The sequence below is a fragment of the Epinephelus moara genome, chromosome 5 (assembly GCF_006386435.1).
Source record: "Epinephelus moara isolate mb chromosome 5, YSFRI_EMoa_1.0, whole genome shotgun sequence".
Taxonomy (NCBI): domain Eukaryota; kingdom Metazoa; phylum Chordata; class Actinopteri; order Perciformes; family Serranidae; genus Epinephelus; species Epinephelus moara.
In genome coordinates this window covers 18,927,699-18,938,031 of record NC_065510.1, presented here as the reverse complement: position 1 = coordinate 18,938,031, position 10,333 = coordinate 18,927,699, and the positions used below count along the sequence as shown (strand labels likewise).

The window sequence follows — 10,333 nt, the reverse complement described above, 5'->3', positions numbered from 1 at the left end:
CACACACACAACACAGACACGGACAACACCCACACACACAACACAGACACGGACAACACCCACACACACAAACAATACAGACACGTACAACACACACAACACACACAAACACATACAACGCCCACACACATAATTGTTTCAATGATTTGAAATGACCTTTTTCAGATGAATCATTTCAGGTTGTACATGTTGATGCTGACCTGATGTTAAGTTTGTCATAACAAGATTGGCTGTGTTTTGCCATTTTTCTTAAAAATAAAATGCATTGGAGCATTTAGAGGTGTTTATTTTTTTCCATCCAATTTAATTGAAGCAATGTTTTATACCATATTTAAAAAATTATTAAGTATAAAGTTAATAAATGATGAGTGGCAATAACAAGTCATAATAGCTAGTTTTATCTAATGATTTTGAGTACACACTACTAATAAATATAAATACTAAACTTAAGGTTCCATGTTAATACAACTCCACATATTTAGTTTCAGCTTGTGTAAAAAATTAAGGTTCCATGTTAATACAACGCCACATATTTAGTTTCAGCTTGTGTAAAAAATTAAGGTTCCATGTTAATATAACGCCACATATTTAGTTTCAGCTTGTGTAAAAAATTAAGGTTCCATGTTAATACAACTCCACATGTTTAGTTTCAGCTTGTGTAAAAAATTAAGGTTCCATGTTAATATAACGCCACATATTTAGTTTCAGCTTGTGAAAAAAATTAAGGTTCCATGTTAATACAACTCCACATATTTAGTTTCAGCTTGTGTAAAAAATTAAGGTTCCATGTTAATACAACTCCACATGTTTAGTTTCAGCTTGTGTAAAAACTAAAGTGGTATAGGACAACGGGTTTCCACGCAATTTGCGAGTAAAGTCAACTAATTCGGGTTAAGAGTGTACTGTCAAGTTCACAAAAACTCTGTCTGAATACATTGCTCTTCTTAATGGGTACAGTCGACTATTTAATCTGCAATTTCCTATGACCTGTATCCCAAACACACACTTGATCTCGATTTAGCTGGTCTTGACTACAACATTAACTGTACTTTGTGTTTAGTGCTAATTAACAAATGTTAAAGTACAAAATAGTTTTTGATTTTTTGCTTTGACTCAAAATTATGAGGTTCATGTAAACTGCACAGTGTATTACCCATTGAATAATGACACTATCTGCATCTAGATTGGTTCCCTATAAGCCTTGCTTTCAGTATGCAATTCTGTCTGCCACTGGGAACAGTCTCCAGCAAAAATGAAAACTTGATTTTATGACACAGAGGAAGCGCAAGAATCATTGCTCAATTAAAACGGGAAGAGGACAGCACTTTTGTTTTCCCCAGTAGCTATCAGTCTCTATCCCCAGTTACCAAAGAGTATCACTGTAAATTCTTTGCAGTTACTATCCCCAGTAGCTGAAAAAAAAGGCAGATGCTGGAACAGCCAAAGCACTTGTACAAACTGTGGTAGTTGCTGGGCTCTGAGGAAAACAGAAAGCGATCCTGTTGTCTTTCTGACAGTGCCAACAACAGTTATAATACTTGAAACGCTGGTGTTAAGTGTTTCTACTTTAACATGCTAACAAGCTGAACTAAGATGGTGAGCATGGTGAGTAATAACCCTATTAAATGTCAGCATATTAGCATTTCTTCTAACATCTTCATTGTAAGTTTTAGTGACCTAACTTTTACTTAATTTGCCATAACCAAAGACTTTTTGTTGTCTAACCTGAACCTTGCCATAACCATATGTGTGGAAATTTTAGAAATAACCAAAAAATACTTAACATTCAGAAGCCTCATCATTGTACAACATCTAGGGTTTCACACGTTTATCCATTATCAGCATTATGTCTGGATTGTAATTGAGTGCAGAGACCTTCCCGAGAGACAAATGATGATGAAGTCTTATGGAGACTCGGGGGGAGGTACATGTTTAAGAGATGTGTCTGAGTGACCCCGTAGCCAAGAAGCCATGTAGGAGAATTACCTTGTGGGCTCATTACCGGGGTCCACCGCCTGTTCGGCAAGGGGCAGGGTCAAGGGATATATCTAGTCTGGAACGAAATGTATCTCATACAGCAGAGTTGAGAGTTGAATAAGGCAAGTTCTCAGGTACCAGCATCCAGATGACTCATCTCTTAGTGCTTGAAAAAAATGTGACATAGCCCAGAATTTCCCGGATTCAATATTTATCAAAAAATACTCATATCTTTCACTGGTACTTATACTAATACTGAGCATTATTTTCAGCGATTGCACAAATGAAAGCCAGTGAAGATCAACATGTTAGTTAAATGTTAAATATTTAACAGCCAATCAGTTCATTCACACTTTGAGCTGCGTTAATGCAGAAAGAGAGAGGGCTACATAAAACCTGGAATGAGGTTGCAGGTTGAAATTGGAGAGGTAGAAAATCTCTAGGGGGATTGCTATCATCAGTTAAACCTATAAAAGTTAAAGCTATAACCATTTGTATCTTTAATTAAGATATTGATCCCCCCTACCCTTTCTTACCAATTCCAAAGCATTCCTTCGAATAAAAGGAAAATAAACAGAATAAATGAGACTGTTTATGTCTCCTTTCCCTGCTATAAAATTAAAGGTGAGTTATATTGCTGGAAAATCCACTTTGTTTTATTCGTTAACTGTTGGAAATTCAAGAACATTTTTAGACATGATAAAATGAGCTCCATTTTATTTGTGTCATAAACCCTATAAGGAACTGTTCAGTATTCTCTGCAATGTGTTTCTACTCCTGTTATGGCATTTGGCATCATGTTTTTGGGTTGTCTGTCCATCCCATCGTCTTGACTGTGATTATTCAGGAACACCTTAGTAATTGTCTCCCAAGTTGGTAGAAACGTCCACTTGGACTCAAGGATAACTGATAATATCTTGGTGGTCAAAGGTCACTGTGACCTCACGTCTATACCTTTCTCCTGAATGCAGTGTCTCAGGAATTTCATTACCTCTGGCACAAACATCCACTGTGACATCATGATGTTCTGCAGAAACACTTTCCTGGCCTTATTCAAAGCCAGAACTCAGGAACAGAAGGAGAGACATTTGCTCGGATACTGAATTGGTGTCACTTATCTTGGGGGTCCGCCTTGAAACTGTGCTGATTATATAGCTATTCTGTGCTGCTGGGTTGAGCTTCTTTGCAGCAGCATTAATATTTGAGGCATTGTCTACTGTCATGGCTACAATCTTGTGTTCTGTCCTCTTCCTCTCGTTGTCCGCCACAAGCTTATTGGTTTTGCTCATATTGAGCTTCAGGTGATTGTCGCAGCACCGTGTGACGACGCTCTCTATCAGTCCTCTGTACTGTACTTTACTGTACTGGACTGTAGAAGTAGTCTCTAACTAAAGACTGCATGTTTGTCCCTGGAAATTATTCACTGAAATCTTACATATCAATATATCGATGACATTTCACAAAAAATACACCATATACATTTTCTTACATTCTTACAGTCTGGAAAGACATGGATGTAAACTGCAACTTACATACAACCGCGAGGCGGTGAACCTAGTTTTCCTTTATACATCATGCGGCTTTTTGACCTCTGCACTGCTTGATGCATTACTTTATGATGTTCGTCTCAAATTGAGTGAATTCGCCGCAATTACGGCAACCCAGAGCGTGAACTTTTCAGACCTCTCAGTATTACTCTTTTCCCTGAAACCACATCAGAAAATATAGTTAGCTCTTCTGCTGCCACCCACTCAGTCCTACGTAGCTGATGGGTTTGACCTTAAGCTGTGTGGTGACCTTTCATCAAAACAAAGTCTTGTCTGAGTAGAAATGCTCAGAGTCAATCACACACTCACACACATGCTATAAAATCAATTAATACATTTTTTAAAACAAAGAACACTGTATACACCTTTTGTACTTCAGTTTTGTTTTGTTCTGACTTGTGTTACTGACCTCAGTCCCTTGTTTCTCGGCACTCAGCAAATATTAACAACTTTGAGGCAGTGCCTGATATTCTTATGCAACCTTCTGTAAACAGCTTAGACCTATTGCGTGGCCTCGGAGTACTGCTTGCCTTTGAAGCTTAAAACAGGATTTGCACTCTTACATTAAAACCAACAACAAATCAAAGTTTACAGAAACAGTTTGACAAAACCCTGTAAGTTAAAGGCTTTCCTAGATTTGTTTCTGGGCAAAACCATCAACCTATAATCTAGTGTTGTCACGATACCGAAATCTTTGTTTCGGTACCGATACCAATATGAATTTCGATACTTTTCGGTACTTTTTCCTAAGGAAAAGTCCTTTTGGATACAAACCTTTAGAACAATAAATAGTAGGGGTGTAACGGTACCAAAAAAATTATGGTTCGGTAAGTACCTCGGTACGGACGTCACGGTTTGGTAACTCAAATGTTCCACCAAGTTTGTGTTGTCTCGTGTTGTCTCCCTTTACGAGGCAGACTTTCTCTTGTCTTTTTTCACGTGCGCCAGCTGCGAATGTTGATACAGGTGTTGTCATACACACCACTTGTGCAATCTGTGCTCCAATAGGAACAAGAAAGGCGTTCGTGTGCATACATGAGTAAAATAAATTAACTAAATGAATAAATTGAATCAATTTCAAAGTATCGGTATTTTCCAAATGCAGTATAGTACCGTTTGGAATACTCTAGTACTGTGGTACTATTTTAGTACCGGTATACCGTGCAACACTATTATAATCAATATTTTTATATTAATAATGAATCACATGAAGAGGTAGCTGGTAGTGATGAGTCCACATGTAATTATCAATGGACTCTGTAGGTTCCGTTAAGATCTGTGAATCTTGATAGAGTCTTGTAGCCCATTGCTTTAATTATCAGGCCCACAACGTTACTGATTTGGTTGACTCTCACCGCTCTCACAGGTTGTTTTCAGCCACAGAAGGCAGATGTCTTCAGCAAAAATGCTCTAATGGTTGAACTGGTGTTGCCTGCCCAATACCAAATGACAAACTGTTAAAGGTAAAGGTGCAGGAAGTTTTGGTTAGTGTGTGTAAACTAGGGCTGTCAATTAATCACAGAAAAAAATACCGCTTTCAAACAATTAACGCTGATTAATTGCTTTCCGTGGTGCCGTTTGACTCGTTGCGTCATTGAAGGCCACGGTGGCTTTGTCACATGATGGAGGCAGACAAAATGATGTTGCTTGGCCCTGTGAATGGAACATTTACATTTTGAATACGCCCAGATGGAACTGTTGATAGGAGCACCGTTCTCTACGATTTCTGCAGTGAGGAATTTTTGTACCATTGGAGAACTTAAAGCCTGAAATATCACGCCTACATATGTCCTGGACACAATAAATAAAAAGAAAAGAAGAAAATACAGGCTGAGGGCTGAGTCTCTGTAGAAAAATACACAGCTATGTACTTCTAGTGGGTCATAAGTGGTGATTGAGAAGGATTACTCATGTATGAGTCAGTACATTTTTTAAAGAAAATTGTGCAGAGTGGAACTTAAAAAAAAATAGCAAATAAAGAACAGATATTTGTCTCAGGAGTTGATGGAGGCTAAAACAGAGCTAAAAGTAGAGTGAACTAAGAAAAATGACTCAAATTAATGCTAATGATAATAATGACTTTATTAAGGACACACAGAAAGCTCCATAGCGTACCACACAAAAGCAGACAATTGTCTAAGTATAAAAATACAATATGATAAATACAATATATATGAAAAGACAATAGAAACCCCACACTACATTCTGCACATTCATATTAAAAGACAAAATTCAATAAACTGCACCCACAAACAAGCTGGAGAGCCAGTCTCGATGAAAACTTGGGTCGGCCAAGGCCTAGATGATACCATTTTCTGAGACAGACAGCCTGCACATATATCAATATATAAGATTTCATATTAAGGCAGGGCAGAAGGCACACCAACAGTTCCAACATTTGGCTGGCACTGCACCATCGTGGAAGTTTTAGAAGCATCATTATAGGCCATGTTTTAATATTGCTCCACATGTGTTAAATGTGTAAATAGCCAACTTTATACATTTGTTTGTCGCATCAGCTTTATCAGATAATCATATGTCAGTGTTGTGTTTACAGCTTGTTTCCACTGCCACCAAACAGCTCCCCCCAAAAAAATCAGTCAGTGCAGATTGTTCTATATCACATCAGAGGTTTGTGTCCTAAATGGATGATCTGTACTGCTGCTACTTTGTTTGGTTATTCCATTTTCCGCACTAAGCCGCACGACTTCGATTCCCCCTTCTGTTTCTGCCCACTCTGTAAAGCAATTTGCAATTAAAATCTGAATGTGTTCAGATGCATCAAAAGGCCTCCATACTGAAGCCCCACTGGAGTCATGGATACATAGAAGTGTCCGCACCCGTGTGAATTACTCATCCAAATGGAGAGAGTCTTGTCAATTACCTTCCTGCTGTTTTCCTGTATTTAAATTCATCCCTCACTTTCTTCATTGTGCTCTCCCTACAGCTGGGATCAGCTCAATAACAGCCAGCATGAGAGCCTGAATAATGACACTGTGAAATTTCCTATTCTTGTCGGCGGAATGAAAAGTCTCTCTCGCTCCCGCCCCTCCCCAGTTGTCATATACAAAGCAGCGTGAGCAGGAACTTGTAGGAATAATATTTTTTCTGATATCTTGGCTGTGTGGATATAAGGGTGCGACTGTGGGGTAAATGAAACACTCATCACTCTAGATTGATGGGCCGGAGATGGCGTCGGCACGGTGCGTCAACGGCTCACTGGCGATGTGGCGTGCTAGCAGACGGGTGATGAAGATGCAGGAGCCTGAAATGTGCTTTGAGTTAATGGGGTACATACTGCTTGCACAGCAGCAGGAAGTTTTGCCACAAACAAGAAGGACACTTTTTGGCTCTGAGGCTTGCTTTTGATTATGTTGAAAGATTGTTTGCTCTCCCTAGTTGGCAATTGGCTGGAAACATGCTGATGAGAGAGTGGAGGCCTTTTCATCTGTGTGCTATAACCATTACCTGAAATGACTGGTTGTAAATCAAAAATTTGAGCAGTAGTGGGGAGGGGACGGTTTTTTCACTGACGGCAAAAGAAAAGAAGACATTAGAGTAATGAAAAATGTGTAGTGCGATCTTTAACAAGTATTCTGATGTCTCATTGTTGCTCATTGACTGGAACCAACCAAGCTACAAAATAGATTTTTCATAATCAAGACGGAATTCCATTTATGTTTGATAGCTCTTTCCTCTGGCAGAGTTTTTGTTTTCCCCCTTTTAATTGAGTTTTCAGATTAATTGCCTGGAAAAACCTGTTGCTCTCCACTTGTGCTCTCTTACAGGGAAAATGTCAAATATCCGTGCAGCTCGGAAGAGGCAACAGCTGAATAACTTGGTTGCCATGGTTACAGAGCTAGCCAGGCCAGGACACACCGTCGTGGACTTCTGCAGCGGAACGGTGCGTGTGTTCATCCATCAGTCCAGGCCATGCATGTATATTTATCACTGCACCTGATGGCTGTGTTAGACGGCTGCTCCATTAGCAGCCAGCTGAAAAGATCTAGTCCTCATATTCCCTCGTGTTTTTTCTTGCCTCTTCAAATGACTTTTGTTGTTGGCCGGCGCACACAGACAGACTGGTAATTACACTCATGAAAATGCATGCTCAGTGCGGTAGCGCTGCATGGCTAAAGGGTCAATACTTGGTTGGAAAGGGCAGCACTAATCATAACTCCATTGATGCCCCCTTTGATGTGTGCTGCTTTCCTATTGTGCATTCTTTTTTTTTCTTTCTCTCTTTCTTTGTGCTGTCTCTCAGGGCCATGTGGGGATTGTTCTGGCTCACACACTTCCAGATTGCCAGGTGACGTGTGTATTTGTGCAGATGTGTGTGTCTAATCAAAATTTTTTTTTTTTGTGCTTAGATTAAATGAACATTTTGAAGACTTGACTTTAGACTCTGGTCATTCTTAACAGGCAATTATCATTATTTTTGACATTAAAGAAAACAAAGAACACCAATGTATCAACAGATAATGATGAAGTGATTATTATTAACCATTAAATGCACCCCTATATTGCTGTACTGTGTGATTTTTTTGGAAAACTGGTCACATAATGTTTTTAGGCCCTCTGTTTTGATTAAAGTCTGAGTTTATTGTTAATTTTAAGAGCTTTTATTGATTTTGTTTCCTCGCACTTATAAACCGTAGTACTGCTCATTCCATGTCATCTCAAAAATAGCAATCACATGCAGCTGTGTGACTTTATTCTGCTTCTGTTCAAGGTCATCCTCATAGAGAACAAAGAGGAGTCCTTGGTCAGGGCCCAGAGTCGGAGCGCTGAGCTCGGGCTGAAAAACATTGGCTTCATTCAGGCCAATTTGGACTACTTCACCGGGTCATTTCACATTGGGGTGAGCATAGCAAATAACACTATCTCAGAGATTGTGCCTTTGCAATATGTTTGTCTCCACAGCTGGAAATAAAATTAATGAACAATCCCAGTATTATCTGTACTGAACTATGTGCTTATGCCTTTGCAATCTATGTAAGGAGACTCTGTCTGTCTGTCTGTCTGTATTTACATACATAGATATATATGTATGTGTGTGGGTGTGTGTATTGCTGAAGACCAAAGGAAGTGCAGTGTGACAGTCGAGATCTTGAGATCTAAGGGACATATTTATTAGTAATGTATTATGCGCACACTGTGCAGTATATTAAGAGGGGACCCCTATTACCGCTCTGCGCTCGCTACAGTACATTCAGGAGCAGATGAAGAAAGAGAGATCAGAGATGCTGAACATGTTGCAGAGGCAGTCCATGTGGTGTACGGACCAACTGAAGAATATGGACTAGCAGCTGGAGAGGTGCCCTGGAGCAAGGCACCAAACCCCCAGAGTGTGTCAGGGGTGCCATAACATGGCCGACCCTGCACTATCCCTGTTAATTGCATGTGTGTGTTGTGTTAAAAGAGGGATTGCGGAAGCTGTATTTCAGCTCTAAGTTGCCAGGGTTTATGTGGATTGACAAATACAGAATTAAATTAAAAATAATAATTAAAAAATAAATCATAGCAAACTTCAGGTATCAGCTATGTAACTTTCAGATTGAATGCTGATTGTGGCAGACCTAAGGAAGCACAATATTGAGTGTGAAGCTGTTTGAATGAGCAGCTCTCGAGAAAGCTGCAAGGTAACCACAGTAAGTCACTGCTGCCTGCATACACATGGCAAGAGAGGAGACAGAGGGAGAGACTCTCTGCTGCTGCCAGAGAAGCTGCTGACTGAGTTTACCCTGAGCAGTAAGTCGGTGAAGGGGTCTGAAAAGTCTAATGAGAAAGTTTAAGTCGGTGAAGGGGTCTGAAAAGTCTAATGAGAAAGTTGGCAAGTTGGTTATACTGAGTGTGTGTGTGTGTGTGTGTGTGTGTGTGTGTGTGTGTGTGTGTGTGTTTCAGGTGCCTGCATGATAGTGAAGGGGCAGGGATAGTGATGTTTGCCACACAAAATGTAGTGACTGTATGGATTCAGAATTCATATTAAATATTCTGGCAGTAAAAAAATAGCTCAATAGTCTAGACACACCCCTGTCCTGCCTCCCCCCATTACTCCTTTTGTTTGAATCTATTTTTAGTGAAACTCAATATTGGACTATCGATAGTGGCAGCTCTGTGGACGGGGGCTCGCCCATCCCGCTGTGCCTTGCGGACGCTAAGCAATCCGTCTGTTGCCAATAGACACCTTTAGAGCAGGCACTCGTTAGTATAAAAAAGCAGACACTGTAGCACTGATCTAATTTCCTTTGTTTCTATGTAATTTGCGTTGTTAAGCTGTAATCAAAATCCAATTTTCAATTTCCACATTTGATTTTTTTTTTTTTTTTTGAGGAAATGAAATTGCTTTTCACAATTACACAATAGCTCTCTAGCAGACAAGTGAAACAATTGTTTTGACACAAGGACAATGTAATTAGCAGTGACACCTAGTGTGAAAACTCTGAGGCTTCCGAGGCAAAATCTTTTTCATCCACTGAAACATAAAGAATCAAACTACTGTGGCCCCACTGTCCTAGTAGACGTCAACGATGGTGTGTTTACATCAGCAATTTTATGACACTGATCTTACTATATAATGACGAAAACTCTGTCTGTGTGTCTGTTCCACGTTTTTCTCCTCACTGACTTGGTCAATCCATGTGAAATTTGGCACAGTGGTAGAGGGTCATGGGAGGATGCGAATGAAGCAATATTACATCAATTCGCCAAAGGGGGGCGCTATAGCAACTGATTGAAATTGCAAACTTTGAATGGGCATATCTATCTATGTTGTAGAGACATGAAACTTTGCACAGAGATGCAGATGC

General features: G+C 39.7%; 1 protein-coding gene across 1 annotated transcript in view; it reads left to right on the top strand.

Annotated features, from left to right (window-relative positions):
* Nucleotides 1-10,333, top strand: part of gstcd (glutathione S-transferase, C-terminal domain containing) — a 92,829-nt gene that overhangs the window by 55,416 nt on the left and 27,080 nt on the right. The window contains exons 6-8 of the mRNA XM_050043388.1: nt 7,313-7,428; nt 7,789-7,833; nt 8,257-8,385. Coding sequence (XP_049899345.1) covers nt 7,313-7,428; nt 7,789-7,833; nt 8,257-8,385 — 290 coding nt within the window. The remainder of the gene's footprint in view (nt 1-7,312; nt 7,429-7,788; nt 7,834-8,256; nt 8,386-10,333) is intronic.